This window comes from Aquarana catesbeiana, linkage group LG05, assembly GCF_042186555.1.
Source record: "Aquarana catesbeiana isolate 2022-GZ linkage group LG05, ASM4218655v1, whole genome shotgun sequence".
NCBI classification, from domain to species: Eukaryota; Metazoa; Chordata; class Amphibia; order Anura; family Ranidae; genus Aquarana; species Aquarana catesbeiana.
Window position 1 is genome coordinate 617,518,080 of NC_133328.1, and position 24,152 is coordinate 617,542,231.

Consider the following 24,152-nt stretch of genomic DNA (forward strand, 5'->3'; position numbering starts at 1 on the left):
ATTGTAGGTTTTTTTTGTTTATAGTGCAAAAAATAAAAAACCGCAGAGGTGATCAAATACCACCAAAAGAAAGCTCTATTTGTGGGGAAATTATTTTTTTTTTTATTTGGTTACAGCGTTACAATTGTCAGTTAAAGCAACGCAGCGCCGTATCGAAAAAAATGGCCTGGTCATGCAGGGGGTAAAACCTTCCAGGGCTGAAGTGGTTAAACTTCAAGGTGTGACTTTTATGGCGTGTGGCTTTGTCTCTTAATTTTGCTACATATGTGGGAAAAAAGGCACAGCAATTTTGTTTGGGTACAATGTCGCACGACTGCGCAATTGTCAGTTAAAGTAAAGCTGGCCATACACCTATAGATTATCTGCAGATTTTCTATGGTTAGATGGAAAAAGTGGGAGATTCCTCCATCCACACAGTTTAGCGAACATGGAGAAATCTGTTGCACTTTTTCCATCTAACCATAGAAAATCTGCAGATAATCTATAGGTGTATGGCCAGCTTAACGCAGTGCCGTATCGCAAAAAAAATGGCCTGGTCGTTAAGGGGGTAAATCCTTCCGAAGCTGGTGGTGAAACAAAACAATACTTTAATATCACTTTAAGTGTTGCCACCTGGCTATGACTGCTTGTGGCTTCACAGCTGGCTTCCCACTGCGCATGCACAAGGTGCACTGTCCTCTGTGAATAGTCCCTCAGCCATCTGGGACCTGTGACATGTCCCAGAAGGTTGCAGGCAGGTGGGGGGCAGATTATCTCTGATTATCTCTCCAAGTTCATTGTGGTTTTTGTTCAGTGATTGCTGCTCATGGACCTCAATCTGCTGAAGTCCTGACCCCCCCTGAATGTACTGACGTTGGGAATATTGGCTGAGCACCTAGATATAAGTACCTTATTTTTTACCAGCACTCTCACATAAGTGGGCTGAACATCCAAATCGACCAGCGAGGTATCCAGATGCCTGGAAAGTAAAAGTGAACATGTTAGGCCTCACTGGGAATCCTCTATTACAAGAGGTGAAAATGGCAAAACAACCTGAAAAGCAAAAGGACCTAGAAACTTTCTCACAACTAAAAGGTATCTGGTCAAAAGTAAATATATGCTGCACTCCGAAATGTAGCTCTTCTTTCTATTTTTAATTTGTCAAAAGATAAAAAACTGCATACATTACGGTCTCCACCCGAAACCACCTTCCTTGACGCGTTTCACCACTGCCGACTTGCTCACGAGGATATCCTTGTGAACAAGCCTCGTGTCTTGCTCCTTGTGACCAGCAGTGGTGAAACATGTCAAGGAAGGTGGTTTCAGGGGGAGACATTAACTAGGTCAATACCGGGCACCTTCACCCCCTTCCTGCCCAGGCCAATTTTCAGCTTTCAGTGCTGTCGCCGTTTGAATGACAATTGCCCAGTCATGCAACACTCTACCCATATGACATTTTTATCATTTTTTCACACAATTAGAGCTTTCTTTTGGTGGTATTTAATCACCACTGGGGGGGGGGGGGGGTTGCAAAATAATTGAAAAAAGACCGAAAATTAAAAAAAAGAGAAAAAAAAAAAAAAAGAGGCATAACAAGTTTTTTGAAGTCATTTTTTTGCTCTTTGCGTCATCATATAACTGGTGTTGCGGTGGTCAGGGGCACTGACTGGTGACAGTATATTAATTTACTGCGGCAGAATGGCACGGCTGGGCAAAACAACGTTATGTTACGTCGATTCGCCCTGTGGCCACTAGGGACGCGCGCGCTGCTTGTCCTCGGAGCCGATGCGAGTGCCCGGCAGGGCGCAATGACCGCCGGGTTCCCGCAATCGCTCGTGACATGCCGAGAACCGGGATCTGTGTGTGTAAACACACAGATCTCGGTTCTCTGAGGGGAGAAGAGACTAATCGTATGTTCATACAAAGTATGAACAGCGATCTGTCATCTCCCCTAGACAGTTCCATCCCCCCTACAGTTAGAACACAGAGAGGGAACACAGTTAACCCCTAGATCACCCCCTAGTGTTAACCCCTTCCCTGCCAGTGACATTTTTACAGTAATCAGTGCATTTTTATAGCACTGATCGCTGTATAAATGCCAATGATCCCAAAAATGTATAAAAAGTGTCCGATGTGTCCGCCATAATGTCACAGTCCCGATAAAAATCGCAGATCGCCGCCATTACTAGTAAAAAAAAAAAAATAATAATAAAAATGCTATAAATGCTATAAATCTATCCCCTTTTTTGTAGACACTATAACTTTTGCGCAAACCAATCAATATACGCTTATTGCGATTTTTATTACCAAAAATATGTAGAAGAATACATATCGGCCTAAACTGAGGAAAAAAATTGCTTTTTTAAAAAAAATAAGGATATTTATTATAGCAAAAAGTACAAAATATTGTGTTTTTTTCAAAATTGTCGCTCTTTTTTTGTTTATAGCGCAAAAAATAAAAACCGCAGAGGTGACCAAATACCACCATTTGTGGGAAAAAAAAGAACGTCAATTTTGTTTGGGTACAGCGTCGCACGACCGCGCAACTGTCAGTTAAAGCGGCGCAGTGCCGAATCGCAAAAAGTGGCCTGGTCATTCAGCAGCCAAATCTTCCGGGGCTGAAGCGGTTAAAAAAGATAAAAAATTACGTTCTTAATTTTTTTTTTCTTTTAAGATTTTATTTTTAGCATACTGTGACCAGAGCAATACAGTGTTACCATAGTAACAAGTATTACTCTGGGGAAGTGATCAGGTTTTTTTTTTTTTTTTACACGGACCAGTGAATTTCACTGTTATAAGCAACCATTTTTACTGAATGAAATGGATTCATTCAATATTTACTATTGTGGGTAGCTGTAATTGGCCACAGCAAATCACATTGTACAGATGGGCTGTGAATGGCCCTGTCTGTACTCTGTGATCACTGTGACCAATCACAGAATACAACACAATTGTACACAATGGATAGCATGAATGAAAGCCATCCATTGTGTACAATTGATTGGTCACAGCGATCACATGGTACCGGCAGTGGCCAGTACACTGATCAGTCATCCACGGTGTCCATGGACACAGCGGGTAGCAGAGCGCGCCGCAGCGTGGCCCATGGTGCATGTGCAAGGGCGTTCCGGGAAGGACATCTACCCGAACTGATGCGTGTCCTAGGCATCATTTGTCTATAGGCCGGGCAGAAACTTAAATATAGCAAGAAGAGCTATGTTTTGGAGTGCGACTTATATGTACTTTTGACTGAAAGTGGAGATGGGCTGTGGTAGTCAGCACCTGGGTTGTCCATGTGGGTTGAAAGGAGCATATCTGGAGCAGAGCCATAGTTCTGAGTATGTTTCTGTAGGTATAAGGTGTTACAATTAGTTCTCACTGGAGAAAACGGTTTATTCCAGTGCCTCTAAAGAAGACTCACTGTCAGTGGCAGCCCGCCCATAAGGGCGCACGGGCGCTGCCCACCCCCATCCATGCGTCTGGCCCCCTAATTTACATGCAGGCCTCCGGATGCATGGATTCCAATGGGGGGGTTGAAGCACTAAGAGGCTCTACTAGGCTTAAAAAAAGAGTGGGCTTGGGGAGCAGAGCCCACCCGGTTGTGTGACAATGGCAAATGAATATTCACTATTGTCACACTCCCGCCAATCAGGAAGCGGGTCCTGAGTCACCCAATTGACTGAAAGGACAGGCGATCCTATTGGACGCCTAGGTGGAGGAGGAAGGAGATGCACGGCGGAAGCCGCCGTTATGTAGAGGAGAAGGACACGCGATAGAAGCCGTCGCCCGTAGGAGCGCTGCCCGCCCACAACCTAGATGGGGTAAGTGCGGAGCTGGATGACCGAAAAAAAAACGCCAACTGCCACTTCTCACGGCTACACAATGATCTTAGACAAGAAGCAGCTCAATCTTAAACTGCGTAAGCAAATCTTTTCTCTTAGACCTGTAAAGCTGCAAAACTCCCTTCCACAGATATGGCGTCAGCGGGGGGGGGGGTGTAGATAAATTCAGAAAACCTTTAGATTTGATTCTCAGCAAACACAATATATAGGGTTATGAAAATTGGTAGCAACATAGGGCTACACACACACATTGAACTGGATAGGCAATTATGTAACAAAAGAATAATATAGAAATATTCATTTCCAACTGCCTTTGTGAACTCAAGAAAGTCATCTCATGGGAGTCATTGCACTAATACCTGTAGATGGCCAAGTCCAGGATGAACTGATTGTTCTCTTCATCGTCAACCAAGGAGAAATCCAGCCTGAGAGAGAAATGAAAAGAAAACATTGGTACAATGGGGCACTTTCTGAAGTGGAGGATATCCTCAAACCGGCAAATGTAGAGAAATGTAAAGAAATGTCAAGGCATGCCAATATAAATCCATACACCGTCATACAATATAACGTGCATCTCTGTCCCTGCTCTCTTCCACTGTGGTCTGTAATGGTACAACTACACACGTCAAGTGTCATTTCACTAAAGCCCCATACACAAGATACTAAAATCGGAAGTAAAATTTTATCCGACGAACGATCTGCCGATTTTCGGATCCTTAGTATGGTGCCTTCGACAGCTGATTCCGGTTTTTCATCCAACAAAAGCTGGATTTGCAGACTATAAAATTTTTGTTGTACGTGAACTCAACATCTGATTTTCGTTTCATTAGTACTGTTTTTGTCTGAAAATAATTGTAAGAGCAAGACTACGCATGCTCAGAAACGAAAGAATACATACAAAACTATTCAACACCATACGTCACTTCTGAAGTTAAATTCTGTCGGATGAGAATTTTCGTATGGCGAGTAACCTCTTCACTTTCGACATGAGACTAGCATGCCACAAAAAAACGGACGTTCGATCGTCTGAAAAATCTGATCATGTGTACGAGGCAGTGCATGTAAAACAACCTTTAGGCAATAATATAACTACACATATGCTTAATAAATAGCCTCCATCCCTGTTAAGTATTGTATTGAAGGGAAAGGGGCAATGGAAAATCTAATGTATAAATTCTTAACAGTAGCCATATTGTGCTATTCCATGTGGACTGCTGCATTGGAGCAGTCTGGCTGGTTGATCCCGGGAGCTGTGATGCGCACCGTGTGCCCTCCATTTACCCTCCGCCCTATTTACCTTGTGACGCGGGGGATTGGGCAGGCAGTTCCGCTGAGCATCGGCGTCACGCCCCGTTCCCTATGTGTGACATCCACTATGGGCGTCACGGGGGGGGGGGGGGGGGGGGGAGACACGTGTTCTACCCATCTCTGGCTGATCTAATGGGAAGTGCTATGGCGCCAGTCGTGGGCAGCGGTTCGTCGCCCCATTTGGCCACGCCTCCTCACTTTCATCACGTCAGTGTGACGCTGGTAGGGTCATGTGTTTATGTCGGACCTATATATAACACCTCCCTTGTCACACAATTTCCTGGGCTGTACATTCGGGCACGGTGCACTCACACGTGGATTATGGGTTTCATCCATAACATTAGGTAATTACTTTGAGATATACACTACTATGTTCTCTTTATTATTTTATTATTTTATTATCCACTGCCTTGTTGTTTTGTTTGGTGTTTTGCATAATGGTCTATGCAATACCTTGCCCTACATCCTATTGTTTGACTTTACTTGGTTATGGTTCTACTTTTTTTAAATCTATCCTCACATTTCCCCAGTTTTCATCTCTCTCTCTCTCTATTATATATATAAAATATATTTATTTTCTACATGAGGTATCGTTTTTACTTACCCTTATTAGTAGGATAGACAATCTGCATATTTTTACATTTTAGATGTTTACGTTAGCTATTTTCTTTTTAGCAATATTCAGTACCACATGGAGAGTTCTCACCTTGTACACTTACATAGTTACATAGTAGGTGAGGTTGAAAAAAGACACCTACCCATGTATCTGTATGAATACCAGTCACTGCTATGTACCGCCTATTCATCTATGTATATATACTTATTACTATTATGTGCTGTTTAACTATCTACTTATCTAATGCATGAATTCTAACATTTTATGAATTTCACGTGTTAAAATATGTTCACATATGCCTAATACTGCAATGTGACATAACATATGTTTATGTCAATAAAATTGTTAACCTGATTTTTACTTTAGTTTTTTTATCATTTGCCTCATATAAAGTCCCAACTTTTTTCCTTTCAATACAGATTTAGGATGGAGATGCATGCTTGTATCTCATATAAAGTCCCACATTTCCCCCCGTTTCCCTTCAATATAATTGTTCTAAAGATGTTCAGTAGGATTGAGGTTATTGCTCTGTGCAGACTGCTCAAGTTCCTCCACACCAAACTGGTCAAACCATATCTTTATGGAGCTGACTGTCAGGGCTGGGCTCAGCCCTTCCTTCTCTGAGCTGGCCGCTCAGCTGTCGGCTAATTGCCAGCTCCTATTTCTCCATAGTTATTCACCTGTTGATGATATCCTGCTCGTCAGTCCTGCCTACTTAAGCTGTCCAGCCCAGAGGATTTCTACCTTCGCCTTGGTCAACATCACAGAGACTCCTGCGTTCCTGTTAAAGACTTGCTTGGCTGACATCCCTTCTGTCTCCAAATCCTGCTTGCTGTTCCACTACACTGATCCCTGACTTTCTGGCTTGGCTGACTATCCGTTCCGGTTACCGAACTTTGGCAATGTTTTGACTACGTTTGTTCTATTTACTTTTTTTATTGAACAAGTGTGATTTAACTGTACTTCTGTCTCAGTCCAATTCATGGTTTCTGACACTGACTTTCTGTACAGGGGCACAGTCACTGTAGAACGGTCGTTCTTGTCAAACCAAATCTGTTAACATTGGTGTAACAATGTAGTGCAGAGAGTGGGAAGTGAAGGAGGAGGGGTCTTCCAATGGCAGCGCTGATCACAGACTGTGGGAGGGAGCACATGGCTGGATAAGGAGGTGAGATCCAATGATGAGTCTGTGTAAGACAGTAGTGTGATGCAGAATGTGGGTGGGGCAGAGAACTGGAGCATTGTGTGTATAAGGCAGCAGTGTGATCCAGGGGGAGGGGGGCAGAGAGTCAGAGCTCCGCGGGATTCAAAATTGTGAGTTTAGTGGTCCATGAGGTCCAAAAGCTTGGCGACTACTGATCTAGAACATTGTTAGAATGATGGGGTAATTTAGAAAGCACAAAAAGCAACAGATCTTTACAGCTACATCATTTGTGTTTCTACGTGAAAAATTATGGGATAATTTCTGAGCACAACAGCCACTTATGAAAACTGGCAAAATAGATCATCTCCTGCTCCAAAACATTATCAGTCACCTACTTGGGCTCATTAACATTCAGAGCGCGTCCATCAGCCATGATCAGTGTCCGTGGTGGGTTTTTTTCTTTTTATCTTCACTAGAAAATAAAAACAGTGATAATTATGTCACACACGTGGACACAGTAAAAATTATATCACTAAAATGTCAGACTTTTTAACATTCTTTGAGGTTTGTTAATAAGAGCATTTCAATTATAATTTGGGCAATCAAAATTATACAACTGTAACAACATCAGCACTCCTGAAACTAAGCCCCGCTGCTTTCTGTACACAACCCTCTGCAAAGATAAAGCCCTGCAAGCCAGGGGAATGCACTGAGTACAGAGTGGGGGTGGGTGCCAAGCAGAACTTTCTAGTGCCCAACAAAGGAAGATATTTATCATGCAAATTATTAACACAATTAGTTGCAAATCAGGCTGTGTCTCCTTCAGCAAAGCCTCTGCCACAAGTATACAGACCTGTGCGTCTGTATTTCTGGGCAGCCAAGTGCAACCTTATACAAAGTTCAAAAACTGTTTTATTACTGAAGATAAAACAGATTTCTGCTCTAAAATGATGCAGAATAAAGAAGTGGTCAGGGTCAGGTTTAATGCAGTTGCAAGTGCAGACTTTTGTAAAGCTAAATGGAGGAATTAATGACTGAAAACCTCGTAAAAAATCTGTCTCCATATGCTCCTGTTTAGCATTGCTTTGCCTTGGGAAAAAATTGAGTATCTTCGGTACTTCTGAAGGGTATCATCTTCTGCCTGTCAGTGCCTGTACAGTATAGTTCCGACTGTGATGTCATTATGCCAGTAGAGGAGCAGCATGGAACATGAAGCTTATTGAAAGGTAAGTGCCACTGAATGTCAATTCTAAGGGGGCTATCCTAATCCCATTGATGCCAACAATGGGGCACTATTCACCTCACTGGGACATTCATTAGTCCCAGTGACCACCCACTCAGAGACCTATTTTACTCCCACCTATGTAGGGACAATTTTTTTCCCACTGACCACAAGCACAGGGCCATTTGTTTTTTACTCACACTGACTGTCACCACAGCCAGGTCAGTGCTGAACACAAAGCAACTCTCTGACTGTATTCATTCAAGAAGTTGTCCAATACTAACCTGCCACAAAAATATATACACCACGCAAAGTGAGTGGCTCATTACAGGCCACTGCAAAATCCCCAGGTGGCAGTTGTTCCTCCCACCATCTTCCTGTACAAGATTGAGATAGGGTATCAATCCCTGGGTTATAGAGGAACTCTGCCATCTTAGTTACATTCAAGCTTCTTGCAACAGGCCAGCCTTAAAGCACTGTATGACCTCCCTGAGCAAGGGGGTCACAGGATTTCTGGTTGAGAAACAATACATATGCCACCCAGAAAGCCCTGTATCTTTTCAGATAATGGTTTAAATGAAAGCGAAGACAGAGACATTCTCTAACAGACTCTCTCATTGCAACCAGCAATTGCACAGATCATGTCACTGTGAAACCAGGGGTTTGCTTATGGAACACCCCACCACTTCCTTAAGATCTACATGACCTCCCACATCCGGGAGATTGCGCACACCTCTCAAGTTCCTGGTATTATCTGGATGAATACAACAAACTCGTGAGACCGCATCCTTCTTGGAGTATATACAGCCACTCACCACCTAAGCCTTGTCCGACCCAATCCGGCGTATGCCCCATTGGGTCCACCTCATCTGGTAAGCCTCCTCAACTCTTGGTGGTAGTGAGCGGATTTTCAGTCAAGATGTCTATATAAGTCTTCAATATTTTGTCTTAACATATTGCCATATAGACTATGTATCTTTGAATTTCATATGAGGACTATATGCTTAAAAGCAGATACAATTGATCCTCCTTACTGTCTATTGACTTGTTTACAGTTTTATATGACATTGTTCAGCGCCACACTTTTTTGCTGTTTTTCCAGCCTTAAAGATACTGTGACTCTTAAATAAATGATTGTCCATACTGTTAGCTTTTCCAGATGCTTTACTTGAATCATGTAAAAGTATCATAATGGTACAGCGCATTGCCAACATCTTCTCCTTCTGTATTCACCAACCTTAGCAGAACTTGCAAAAAAGCAGTGGATACCGCCCAGCCTTTCCAATATCCATTCCTCCAAACACAATCCTTAATTTAGGTCCTCTTCTCCAAGAGCACCTTAGAGCCTAACCCAACAGGGCACGTCTCTCATTCTTTTGGACCTCACATAATGACTACACTAGTTTCTCTTCTGTAACCAACCTGAGGGGATGTTACAGTGGATATAAAAAGTCTACACACACCCCTGTTAAAACGTCAGCTTTCTGTGATGTAAAAAAATGAGACAATGATAAATCATTTTGGTAGTTTTCTACCTTTAATGTGACCTATAAACTGTACAACTCAATTGAACAACAAACTGAAACCTTTTAAGTGGAGCGAAGTAAAAATAAAAAAAAATAAAATATGGTTGCATTAGTGTTGCACACCCTTAGGCTACTTTCACACTGGGGCGGGGCCTTAGCGTGTAAAGCGCCACTATCAAAAAAGGGAGGGGGGGAGAAATTGCGCTCGGTGCTCAATATAAATAATAAAAACTGAAAGTGAAAAACCGTGAAGTGAGTCCTGCAGCTGAAACACAATAACCCCAATACAAGGGCACACAAACTAAACAATATAAAAAACAGTGTAGCGCTGGACTAATAGGAAAACGCATATGTTGATATATGCGAGTATACCAGGACCCGTAAATGTATGGGTAAGTGGGTGATATAAAAGAAAAATACATATAACGCTAATCTAAAGCAATCCGGTGCACATGTGTATGATTTGTGACACTAAAATTAATCAGGTGTACCTGTATATATCTGAAAACGAAGAGTGATGTGAAAATGTATATATATATAATTAACTTAAGTGAGTTATGTGAACCAATGTATCAGCAAAAAATAAGGTCAATGATTTACATCAACATATGGTAAGAAACTATGTCAACCTATGTACCGTTGGTTGATCCTTATACTTAATAATCACAACAATAGTGAAAAATTGAAATAAATAAATTAAGACAGTCCCAAAGGTTGTTATGCTGTAAACAAAAGTCCCAAAACGTAGTGAAACTCCAACATAAATTCTGATTCAATGTTCCACCGCAGCTGTTGCCCACCACCAAAGGAATAAAGTTGGAGGCTTACCGGACAGCCTGCGACCACCCTTATTCAGGGGGGTCAAAACAGGCTCAGTAGGGATGTGTGGATCCAGAAGATGTCTCCCGGGAAGGCTTTGTGGAAGTTCTGCCGATTGCACAGGAAGATTTCGCCTGTAGTCTCCAGGTATTCTCCAAGAGCATTCCTCTTATGGCAAACCAAGAGGGGCTTCCAAACAGGGTGCAGCAAAAATTGTCCACAGGTGCCCAAAAAGAAAAGAGGACTCCAATAGTGCAGAACAATCTTGCTACTTTATTTAAAATTGTACAAACAAATAAATCTAAAAAAAAACGAAGCTTCTGACAGGGAGAAGTAAAAACAAACTCCGCCGCCGTTTAAAATACAATCGCGCATGCGCGATACGTGCTCACGTTGTGACCCTACGGCCGTTTCGTCACAACTGACGTCATCAGGGGTGACGTCTGAAAGATGAAGTTCCTTTTCATGTTCAGCTTTCTAGCAGAAGCCTGAAGGTTTTGTGCCAATATTAACTGGTATTTGGAACTGTTCATAATTCCCTCTACCTTGACTAAGGCCCCTGTTCCAGCTAAAGAAAAACAGCCCCAAAGCATGATGCTGCCACCATCATGCTTCACAGTGGGTATGGTGTTCTTTTAGTGATGTGCAATGTTGTTTTTGCGTCAAACAAATCTTTTAGAATTATGGCCAAAAAGTTCAACCTTGGTTTCCTCAAACCAAACCCACATGCTTTTGGGAGACTTCAGATGTGTTTGTGCTAAATTTATCCGGGCTTGGATGTTTTTCTTTAGAAGAAAAGGCTTCCATCCTGCCACTCTACCCCATAGCCCAGACATATGAAGAATACAGGAGATTGTTGTAACATGTACTACACAGCAGTACTTGTCAGATATTCCTGCAGCTGTAGGCCACTTGGCAGCCTCCCTGACCAGTTTTCTTCTCGTCTTTTCATCAATTTTGGAGGGAGGTCCAGTCACTGTTGTGCCATATTTTCTCCACGTGATGATGACTGTCTTCACTGTGTTCCATGATATATCTAATGCCTTGGAAATTCATTTGTATCCTTCTCCTGACTGATACCTTTTAACAATGAGATCCCTCTGATGCTTTGGAAGCTCTCTGCGGACACCTAATACTAACCCACCCCCTGATTGTAACTATTCAGAAGGATGCCTAACAATAACCCGGCCCCCAACCATGACCATTGGGGAGGGTGTGCGGCACTAACTTGACCCCTAACCATAACATTCTAGAGTGTGCCTAGCACTAACCCACCTTGTGGCTTTAAACATTCAGGATGATGCTGACTACCAACCGACCTCCTAACTGTAACCATTCAGAAGGACACTTAACACTAACCTGCCCCCTCACTGTAACCATTCAGAAGGATGCCTAGCACTAACCCAACCTCCAACAATAATCATTGAGGAGGGTGTCTAGCACCAACTCAACTCCTAACCATAACCATTCCAGAGTGTGCCTAGAACTGACCCACCTTCTGGCCATAAACATTTAGGAGGATGCTGACCACCAACTGACCTCCTGATGATGACCATTCTGAAGGAAACATAAAACTAACCCTCCCCTGACTGTAACAATTCAGGAGGGTGCCTAACACTAACCCGCACACCCTAACTGTAATCATAATCGAGGGTGCCCAACACTAACTCCTACCCTGACTGTAACCATTAAGGAGGGTGCTTAATACTAATCCTCTACCCTGGCAATAACCGTTCAGGGGGGTACCTAACACTAACCTAACCCACTAACACAAGTCAGGAGTGTGTACAAAGCAGGGCTATGGGGGAAACCATCCTTTCAAGTGGCAACATAAGGTAATGTTTGCTAACTTGAAGATAACTAGAGCACATTCCTACGCATATGGTCATTTATCATTATCTAAATAGCATGCCTGCCACATGCCATCCCATACATACCACCCCCCCCCCCCCACCCCCCCGGCACCGCCCCACCCCCACCCGCTCATCTATTAGGAACAGACTGCAGTTCAATAGCTTGAGAAATTGCAAGTAAAGAAAGGATTTACATTTCTGTCTAAAAATATCTGCGAGCATAAAATAAATTAAAAACGGAAGAGATGGGAATGAAAACAGTGTCAGGCATACGAAATACAAAGTGATATAGAAAGCACCACCAATCATCGTACTGGTATAAATCACCAAGCATCTCGTTTTCCTGGCAGCTATTTTCCAGACAATACAAATGCTGTACAACGGCATGATTCGTCCATGTACAATGAAAAAAAAGTGATATACTCTAAGCTCTGCCAAACATATGATATATAGTTGCTATCAATACAAGTAGAATGGGGTAGAAAAGAAAGAAGAAGCACATGTGACACGATTGTAAAGTTATTTTACAACAGTTTGTACTAGATAGAGAGCCTCCTGAATGTTCTTCATGCTATAAATATACTAGCTTTACCAGGAGGACCTAAAACCCAACTCTGTCTTCCCCCTCCCCATCTTTGCTGCATATCTGAGTGGTTGCAATGAGAGGATGAATTTGTGTTTGACACCCTCCTAAGTAGTTACAGTGGGTGGCGGGTTAATGTTAGGCACCCTCCTATATGATTACATTGGGTGGCGGGTTAATATTAGGTACCCTCCTATACAGTTACAGTGGGTGGCAGGTTAATGTTAGGCACCCTTCTATATGGTTACATTGAGTGGTGGGTTAAAGTGGTTATAAACCCTTACAGACCACTTTTCGCTACAGGTAATCCTATAATAAGGCTTACCTGTAGCTACCCAGGATATCTCCTAAACCTGCACAGTTTAGGAGCTATCCCCCTGTATTTGCATGTGCCAACGTCATCGGCACATGCGCACTGACACAAACTGAAGCAATGGCACGTATGTGCCGTTGCTTCAGTGAGTGTGCCGTTACCCCGCGCATGCGCGGGAGTGACGTCATCGCAGCTCCGACCAATCACAGCTCCAGAGCCGAGATACCCGGAAGTAACCCCTGGGAGTGATGTCGCCGGCCGGTGCTGTGTACGGGCACCGCAGCGAGGGCTTCAATCTCAGGTGAGTATTACATAATGAGCTAGTATGCTATGCATACTAGCCCATTATGCCTTTGTCTTGCAGATGTTCATTTTTTAATTTTTTTTTCAAAGTGGGTTTACAACCGCTTTGATGTTAGCCACCCTCCTATATGGTTACAGTGGTCGGCAGGTTAATGTTAGGGGACAACCTCCTATAATAGGGGGCTTTCAATACCACGTCTACGCTGACGACACCCAAATCTATTTCTCTACCCCTCAGCACACTCCTTCAGTCTCCTCACGTATCACTAATTAACTATCAGATATATCAGTCTGGATGTCACACCACTTCCTCAAACTTAATCTATCCAAAACCAAACTTATAATTTTTCCTCCCCCTCGTACCTCTTCCTCTGATCTCTCTGTCAAAATCGATGGCACAACTATGAGCACATCCCCGCATGCCAAGATCCTAGGTGTAGTCCTGGACTCTGAACTCTCCTTTAAGACCCACATCCAATCACTGTTTAAATCTTGCTATCTCAACCTCCAACATCTCCAAAATATGCCCCTTTCTAACCAACCTTTCTAACACCTGGTCATCTCTCGCCTTGACTACTGCAACTCCCTTCTCATTGGCTTACTTCTACATAGTCTAACCCCCTTCAATCCATCATGAATGCTGCTGCCAGACACATCCACCTTACCAATTGCTCTGTGTCTGCTACCCCTACCTGTCAATCCCTCCACTGGTTCCACTCACCCAACTAATTAAATTCAAATTACTAACAACTACTTACAAAGCCATCCACAACTCTGCCCCCAACTACATCACTGACCTAGTCTCAAAATACCAACCTAAACGTTCTCTTCGTTCTTCTCAAGATCTCCTGCTCTCCTAACTCCCTTATCACCTCCTCCCATGTTTGTCTCCAGGACTTTTCCAGAGCCTCTCCAATCCTATGGAACCCCTACCCCAATCTGTCCGATCATCTCCTACTCTAATATCCTTTAGACGATCCCTGAAAACCCTTCTCTTCAAAGAAGCCTATCCTACCCATACCTAACAACTGTATTTTCATTTCTCCATCTGATCATCCCCCACAGCTATTATCTTTTTGTTCCACTTGACCCTCCCTTCTAGATTGTAAACTCTAACAAGCAGGGCCCTCTGATCCCTCCTGTATTGAATTGTATTGTAACTGTACGGTCTGCCCCATGTTGTAAAGCGCTGTGCAAACTGTTGGCGCTATATAAATCCTGTATAGTAATAATAATATATGGTTACCGTGGGTGGTGGGTTCATGTTAGGCAGCCTCCTATATAGCTACAGCAAGTGGCAGGTTAATGTACACACCCTCCTATATAGTTACAACGAGTGACAGGCTAATGTTAGGCCCCCTCCTATATAGTTACAGCGAGTGGCAGGCTAATGTTAGGCACCCTCCTATATAGTTACAGGGGGTGTCGGGTTAATGTTAGGCATCCTCCTATGTGGCTACAGTCAGGGCCGTCTTCAAGGCAGGGCAAAAGGGGCAGCTGCCCTGGGCCCTGACATTGTTGTGGGGCCCAAAGCGGCTGCCTCATACTTGCCAACTATCCTGGTTTAAAATTCCCTTTTCCTTTGAAGTTTTAGTCCCGTGCTGTGTCCTGATATCTCAGTGTGAAATGCTGCTACTAATGCTGCCCGACTCCGTCCTATTGTTGTGTACAGATGACTCACCTGCAGATCCTGTGTTTACATGTAAATAACTGGCATTCATATGTAAATAGCGGCGGCATTCATATGTAAATAGTGGGGTCCTGCCTACAACTGTGGTAGTGCGGGGTGTGCAGAGGTAGGCAGAGAAGGAATTACAGTTTGGGGTGCACAGGTGAGTAAGGAGGGGGATGTGTAGAGGTGAGGAAGGTGGGTGAAAAAACGAGCAGAGGAGACAGGTAGAGTTAAAGGGGAGTGGAGAGGATGGGGGAGATTTGGGGTGCAGAGGTTAGCAGTGGTTTTAGGATTCAGTGGTGTACTGACAGGGTGGATAAAGATGGAGGTCACGTGTAGGGCCGCCCATTCATTTACATGGGCTTCTCTATGCACTACAAATGTGGAAGAAAGGCCTTAACGCTTTTTCTAAATCACACAGTTCCACAGCACATCTCAGCCGATGTGTGAGAGTATCATTAATAATTAATGGCACTGCGGTGTATCTGCTAAAGGGCAGCACGTTTCTGTGGTGTCAGGAAAGTGATTTTGCATGCGTTCCCAACACATACAAATGTGAGCGCAGGCTAAATGTCTCAGTTACATCGGTGGTCAGTGTAAGTCTTCTCATTACATTGGGGCTTTATGTACAATCCTTTCATTCACACTAGTGGCCAGTGTGAAGGTCCCTCTTACATTGGGGGTCGGTGTAAATCCCTCCTTACATTGGTGGTCAGTGTAAATCCCTCTTTACATTAGTGGTCAGTGTAAACCCCTATTACATTAGTGGTCAGTGTAAACCCCTATTACATTAGTGGTCAGTGTAAACCCCTATTACATTAGTGGTCAGTGTAAACCCCATTACATTGGTGTTCAGTGTAAACCCATATTACATTAGTGTTCAGTGTAAACCCATATTACATTAGTGGTCAGTGTAAACCCCTATTACATTAGTGGTCAGTGTAAACCCCATTACATTGGTGTTCAGTGTAAACCCATATTACATTAGTGGTCAGTGTAAACCCCTATTACATTAGTGGTCAGTGTAAACACCTATTACATTAGCGGTCAGTGTAAACACCTATTACATTAGCGGTCAGTGTAACCCCATTACATTGGTGTTCAGTGTAAACCCATATTACATTAGTGTTCAGTGTAAACCCATATTACATTAGTGGTCAGTGTAAACCAATATTACATTAGTGGTCAGTGTAAACCCCTATTACATTAGTGGTCAGTGTAAACCCCTATTACATTAGTGGTCAGTGTAAACCCCTATTACATTAGTGGTCGTGTGTAAACCAATATTACATTAGTGGTCAGTGTAAACCCCTATTACATTGGCGGTCAGTGTAAACCCATATTAAATTAGTGGTCAGTGTAAACCCATATTACATTACTGGTCAGCGTAAACTCCTATTTTATTGGTGGTCAGTGTAAACCCCTATTACATTGGTGGTCAGTGTAAACCCCATTACATTGGTGGTCAGTGTAAACCCCTATTACATTGGTGGCCAGTGTTGAAACTCCTCTTTATATTGGTAGTCGGTAAAATAAAATCAGCATTGCCATTGATCACACCCTCCCTTCCCACCAGCACTGGCACTGATCTCAGGTGTCCTAGGATCCCTAGGAGTCTTCTGTCTATTGATGGGCCCCTCACCACCCAAGTCCATGGTGTGCAGGCAGTGAGATGTGCTGTAACCTCTAGCAACCAATCAGTGAGCAGTGTTACTGTACAGTAATCTCTAGCAACCAAACAAGCAGAAGTCGTGTGCTGTAACCTCTTTAGGAACTAATCAGTGATCCGTAATGGGTGCTGTAACCTCTAGCAACCAGTCAGTGAGCAGCAATGATATGCTGTAACCTCTGGCAACCAATCGCAATCATTGCCCGATCTGATACAGTAAACTGATTTTGAGTCTAGCTGCTAATTATTGTATTTCTCAGAGCAGGTGGAGAGAGAAATTGCATGGGGGGGGGCCCAAGAAAATTTTTGCCCAGGGTCCAATCAGTATTAAAGATGGGCCTGGCTACAGTGGGTGATGGGTTATTGTTAGGCACCCTTCTATATGGTTATATGGTTACAGAGGGTGGCGGGTTATTGTTAGGCAACCTCTTATATAGTTACAGCAGGTGGCGGGTTATTGTTAGAGATCCTCCTATATGGTTACAGTGGGTGGTGGGTTTATGTTAGACACCCTCTTATACGGTTTCAGGTGGGTAGCAGGTTATTGTTAGCCACCATCCTATACGGTTACAGTCTGGGGCTGGGTTAGTGTTAGGCATCATCCTGAATGGTTACAGTAGGAAGCGGATAAGTGTTAGGCACCCTCCAAAATGGACGTTAGCAGCCAGGTTAGTGTTAGGCACTGTCCTGAATGGTGACAGTAGGGGGCGGGTTATGTTAGGCATCCCAAACCCTTAATGTAAAAAAATGTATTTGTTATAATACATACCTTTTTGCAGATGTTGGGTTTGGCCACATGATGTCATGGGCCCTTTTTTTATTCCTACTGCAGTAGGTGGTTCTGAAGGCTGCAAAGAGTGGCTCTACATAATGATGTGGTGCTGCTCTCTGCATCATTCTCCTGTGAGTCCAGGGCAACTTGATGATGTGCCCCCAGGTGGTAGTTCCTTAACTCTCTGGTCTAACAAAAAGTGAGATGAATGTTGCTAGGTGCCAATTACATAGAAGGGTACAGCTAATGAGTTGCAGAGTAGCGAGTCTACAGTTGACTTCACTAGAGATAAGGTGGGTGTTTCATCAAGAGCTGCTTTTTTATCTTAACATATCAACTTGGGGTTGGGCTTTAAAGTTACCCAACTTAAAAGTGCCTAAAGCTATAATAAATGCTGAACTTGGTGGGAAGTTGACACACTGAGTATAGCCTAGGTCTAGGTTCCAAGTGGACTTTGCTTGGAATTTGCTAACACCACTCCTGCAGTATTGTAAACCTAGGCACATTTTAGGGTGCATAATTCTAGTCAAAAACCTAGGACAATCCCTTCTTGTAGGAAACATGCTCACAAGTGCCAGGACCTACTTTCTGTTTGGCAGTGAAGGTCCCAATCTGTGCAGCGTCTCTGTTATCAGTGATCAACTAACAAACACAGTAGTTAGCTACTGCTATGAAGATGTGTAGCACCCCTCTAAAACCCTAAAGGCAGGATAGGATCTCCAGAAGCCAGGGGCGAGCTAACATTTCAACCCATGGCTAAAAGTGGGACCGAGAAAAGATATTGGGCACCAGTCACTTTAGTTTTTTTAAAGTATTTTGTATAGTGTATTGCAGAACGGTTAAGTAGGTGAGGGTTAGGGGACCCAGATAGTATTGCAGATCACTTAAAGACTCTCCTTTAAGCTGACCTGGCAACACTGTAAGTATGTTCCCAAATTTGAATACGTCCTTCAAGGGAGTCACCAGGCCCTTCTGAGAGACCATCCTTCTTCCTAGCTCTCTCCAGCAAGGGGCTTCCCCTGGATCTCATCCTTAGCACAGCTTCCTCCGGACCAGGCAGGACCGCTTTAGGACCACTTGAGCACATGCTAGGCCTCAAAACAGGCTACTGAACCTAAATGCAGAACTCCATCCAGCAGCACCTTTCTAGGCCTCAGCCCAGGCGAAGGGAGAGAGCACAATGTCCCAAAGATTTATATCCCCACTCAGCATGCACCACTGGCATAAACCTCCTACTGGACTGGCTGAAGGAAATATACAGTATCTCATAAAAGTGAGTACACCCCTCATATTTTTTTACATATTTTATTCTATCTTTTCATGTGACAACACTGAAGAAATGACACTTTGCTACAATGTAAAGTAGTGAGTGTACAGCTTTTATAACAGTGTAAATTTGCTGTCCCCTCAAAATAACTCAACACACAGCCATTAATGTCTAAACCGCTGGCAACAAAAGTGAGTACACCCCTAAGTGAAAATGTCCAAATTGGGCCCAATTAGCCATTTTCTCTCCCCGGTGTCATGTGACTTGTTAGTGTTATAAGGTCTCAGGTGTGAATGGGGAGCAGGTGTGTTAAATTTGGTGTTAACCCTCTCACTTTCTTATACTGGTCACTGGAAGTTCAACATGGTACCTCATGGCAAAAAACTCTCTGAGGAGCTGAAAAAAAGAATTGTTGCTCTACATAATTATGGCCTAGGCCAGGGGTACTGAATTAAAATTCACGGAGGTCCGCTTAGTAAAATATTCTTCCAGCAGAGGTCCGAATCACATGTTTGCGATATGACTTAGATCCTTTACATCACAGCACCCTCTCCTCCTTGGCTTTCCCGACCTGCAGAGGAACACGCCACACTTTAGCACATGCATGCGCCAAACTGCATGGTCCTGCAGCACCATGCAGCTTGATGCCACGCATTTTAAAAAAAGGGTCAGGGATTTGTTTTCTCGCATTTCTCATGGGTAGTGCAGCCCATTAAAATGAATGGGCTGACCTACCTGTGACTAGCGAAAGCAAATGCGCATGCACGTATCTGAACTGAGCCCCATATCACAATCCCATCCTTACATCAGTTGCACAGTGTCCACTGCACATCACAGTTCCCTTCACATCAAAATCCCCCCCCCCACCCACATTAGTGTTCTCATACCCCCTTGACATCAACACCCTCCAACAGTACTGTCCTCAGTCCCCCCATTGCTGTCCTCAAACCCCCCCCCCCGCATTACTATCCTCAGACCCCCTATTACTGACCTCAGCCCCCATTAGAGTACTCAGGTCCCCCACATTATTGGTCCCCCACAGTACTTAGCTCCCCACACAGTATTCAGCTGCCCCATATTACGGTCCTCGGCCCCCACATTACTGTTTCCCCCCCTATAAACAAAAACTCAGCTCCCCTGCATTACTATCCTCAGCCCCCCTATTACTGACCTCAGCCCCCATTACAGTAGTACTCAGGTCCCCCACATTATTGTCCTCAGCCCCTCAATACAGTATTCAATTCCCCCACATTACTGCCCTTAGTGCCCCCCCCCCACATTACAGTCCTCAAGCCCCCATCACAGTCCTTAGCCCCCCCCCACATTACTGTCCTCAGCTCAGCCCCCCTCTTTACAGTACTCAGCCGCGCCCCCCCCCCCCACCCCGCCATTGTAGTACTCAGCCTTAACTCCCTCCCCCATGTTACAGTACTCATCCCCCACACACATTACAGTACTCAGCCTCTTTATTGCAGTACTCAGCACCTCTCCCTCTTCCCACATTACATCTATTCTACCTTACACAGACAGGAGGGCGGGAGGCACAGCAGATCTGAATTGAGGATGGAAGATGCAAGCTGGTTATTGGTTACTTGGACAGCCCTTCATCTTTGCAACCAATCACTGGCTTGTTTACCCCTCGAGCAGCTCCCGCCCTCCCTCAAGAACTGTCCTGCTCCCCCCCCCCATCGGCTTTATGAAGATGAAAGCGTGAGCTGAGAGAACAGGGTCCTAAATGGGCTTACCGCTGCAGTCTGGGTGAGAGAGTGATTGGGGCTGGACCTGGACCGCGGGCCACCATTTAGTGATGCCTGGCCTAGGCTATAAGTAGATTGCCAAGACCCTGAAACTGAGCTGCAGCACAGTGGCAAAGACCATACAGCGGTTTAACAGGACAGGTTCCACTCAGAACAGGCCTCGCCATGGTCGACCAAAGAAGTTTAGTGCACGTGCTCAGCATCATATCCTGAGGGTGTCTTTTTGGAAATAGACACACACTGCATCAAATAGGTCTGCAGTGTGGAAGGAAGCTTCTTCTAAAAATGATGCACAAGAAAGCCTGCAAACAGTTTGCTGAAGACAAGCAGACTAAGGACATGAATTACTGGAACCATGTCCTGTGGTCTGATGAGACCAAGATAAACTTATTTGGTTCAGATGGTGTCAAGCGTGTGTGGCGGGAACCAGGTGAGGAGTACAAAGACAAGTGTGTCTTGCCTACCGTCAAGCATGATGGTGGGAGTGGCATGGTCTGGGGCTGCATGAGTGTTGCCGGCACTGGGGAGCTACAGTTCATTGAGGAACCATGAATGCCAACATGTACTGTGATATACTGAAGCAGAGCATGATCCCCTCCCTTCGGAGACTGGGCCACAGGGCAGTATTCCAACATGATCATGACCTCAAACACACCTCCAAGATGACCACTGCCTTGCTAAAGAACCTGAGGGCAAAGGTGATGGACTGGCCAAGCATGTCTCCAGATCTAAACCCTATTGAGCATCTGTGGGGCATTCTCAAACAGAAGGTGGAGGAGCGCAAGGTCTCTAACATCCACCAGCTCTGTGATGTCGTCATGGAGGAGTGGAAGAGGACTCCAGTGGCAACCTGTGAAGCTCTGGTGGACTCCATGCCCAAGAGGGTTAAGGCAGTGCTGGAAAATAATGGTGGCCACACAAAATATTGACACTTTGGGCTCAATTTGGACATTTTCACTTAGGGGTGTACTCACTTTTGTTGCCAGCGGTTTAGACATTAATGGCTGTGTGTTGAGTTATTTTGAGGGGACAGCAAATTTACACTGTTATACAAGCTGTACACTCACTACTTTACATTGTAGCAAAGTGTCATTTCTTCAGTGTTGTCACATGAAAAGATATAATAAAATATTTACAAAAATGTGAGGGTGTACTCACTTTTGTGAGATACTGTATATCCCATGGTTTGTAGATACTATAACTTTCATGCAAATCAATCAATATACGCTTATTGGGATTTCTTTCACCAAAAATATGTAGCAGAATACATATTGGCCTAAATTTATGAAGAAATTCGTTTTTTTTTTATATATTGGATGTGTTTTATAGCAGAAAGTAAAAAATATATTGTTTTGGATTGGCCGTCAATTTTCCACCTGCCGGCTGACAGGGCCGCCCACTGATGAACTTGTCGAAATTTGCTGTATGTATGTCTAGGAGTACTGAACAGAATTCCATGTCCTTAGTTTAGCAGGTAAAAAAAAAAGAAAAATCGCTTAAAGATATGTCAACTGTGTATTTAGCAGCTTGCCTGGTATTCCGTTTTATTGTACAGTTTCTCTTTAAATGTATGTAGATTGTTTGGTTGCCCACATGACTGACAGGTTCTCCACCTGGCCGCCCACCTAGCCCATTACAGTGATTTATGTGCCGTTATTTTTAACTAGAATTTGCAATCACTCAAATCCCAAATGCTGTCCGCTCTGCATATTGCAAGGCGATAAGTTCAATTAAACAAGGCAATGATTCGCAGTTATTTTTTACCTCTTGCTCTCTTTGGATTTGCGTTTTTCCTCCATGTATCTGTGCGTTTCCAATCTACTTTCTGGCGTGTATTGCGTAGGCTCCTGCCAAAATGCTTTGTCCTCCTCATTTTCATCTGCTGTTGTGTCCTGGTCTCCTGGGGCTATTTCAGGACAGTTTTCTTTGTTCTCAACACAATCTGGTCTAAAAAAGAAATAGTAATAGTACTCAAATATTACAGGTTATAAAAATGTATAAATGTAAAAGGTGCTGCGCTAAACTTATATGTATATAAGTGAGGACTGTATCAAGAACTCACACAAAGTGAACAGTGAAGTGTTCATAAATATCATAAATAAATATGTAACAAAAGAGTCTAATAACCAGTGATAAAGTAAATCTGGCATGGGCAATATCAATTCAGGACATGGAAAAATCCAAAAAGAGACAGTCCATACAGATAGCAAAGTTCTGCTTGGTGTATCCAAGTGATGATAAAGGAAGTGCTCGAAAGAGGAAAGCTGGCAGCATCACCGCCCTTAGGAATGAGGCTTCTCGGAATTCACAGACCTGAAGAGGCTTATACCTCTCAGATCTTGATTAGCTTGTGACAGGTATCCAAAGGGATGCGGTTAGTCCCTGTTCCAAAGCGGTTACCGGTGCCTCACTTGATGTGACCTCAGTGGGGTCTCAAGGGATGTACGATAAGTTCAGAGAAGGAGGGGGGCGGTCATCGGATATCCACGTATTTGTACGTTGAAAACCATGTCAGAAAAAACACCATATAGTGTGATATCGTCAAGGAATATTTATTCATACAAAAGGAGATTAAAAGCACTCACATTTGTGTAGCTGTAAACAGGCTAGGAATAGTGTAATGTTGTTGTTATGGTCCACCCGATGTGTTTCGTCCTCATAGATCACGTCTATGAGGATGAAACGCGCCGGATGGACCCTACCAACAACATTACACTATTACTAGCCTGTTTACAGCTACACAAATGTGAGTGCTTTTCATCTTTGCCCGGCAGTGGCGGAATTACCAGGGTCGCAACAGTCTCACTTGCGACTGGGCCCTGGCAAATTCCGCCACTGTAAGGGGGCCCCAAGACCACATGAAAGACTTCCGGTCCGGCACCTGGTGTAGCGGCTGCTGGTTCTCTCACCTCCGATGGCTCCAGTGATTGGCTCGCAGCATGTGCGGGGTGTTTCTGTTCCCACATGCTGCGATTACACTGTACGGCATCTCTCCCTCTCTCCCCCATTCCTCCCCCCTCTTGCCCACCTCACACTAACACAGAGACTGAAGTCCCCTCCCTCTTTTCCTCGGCTCGGATGTCAGAGACAGGAGAAGGAGGGGGAGGAGAATGGACACAGCAATCAGCATCAACAGAACGGGATGTGCTGATCTGAGGTTTGTACTGAATCTAAATGCTTGGCACTTGCAGGGGAAGGAGACACAGTGAAGGGGACTCAGAGAAGGGGGCAAGTTGTTAAAGAAGAATACTTGCAGTGATTTGGGGGGATAGGAGGATGCTTTATGTGTTAGGGGGCACTTTGGGGGGGGGGGTGAGAAAACTTGTGATGGGGGGGGTCAGAATTTTTAATTAACCTCCCTTCCAGCCTAATTTCTCTCCCCTCCCAAAGTGCCCCCTAACACTTAAAGCATCCTCTTATCCCCCAAAATCAATGCATGTATTCATCTTTGATAACTTGCCCCCTTCCCCCCTTCTTAAAAGACAAACTTGCTGCTATTGAGGGGAC

At 44.0% G+C, this 24,152-nt stretch overlaps 1 protein-coding gene across 1 annotated transcript in view; it reads right to left on the reverse strand.

Annotated features, from left to right (window-relative positions):
* DNAAF11 (dynein axonemal assembly factor 11) overlaps positions 1-24,152 on the reverse strand; it is a 151,224-nt gene that overhangs the window by 75,609 nt on the left and 51,463 nt on the right. Inside the window, 5 exon segments of the mRNA XM_073632267.1 lie at positions 889-958; positions 4,181-4,246; positions 7,285-7,345; positions 7,348-7,361; positions 22,410-22,592. Coding sequence (XP_073488368.1) covers positions 889-958; positions 4,181-4,246; positions 7,285-7,345; positions 7,348-7,361; positions 22,410-22,592 — 394 coding nt within the window.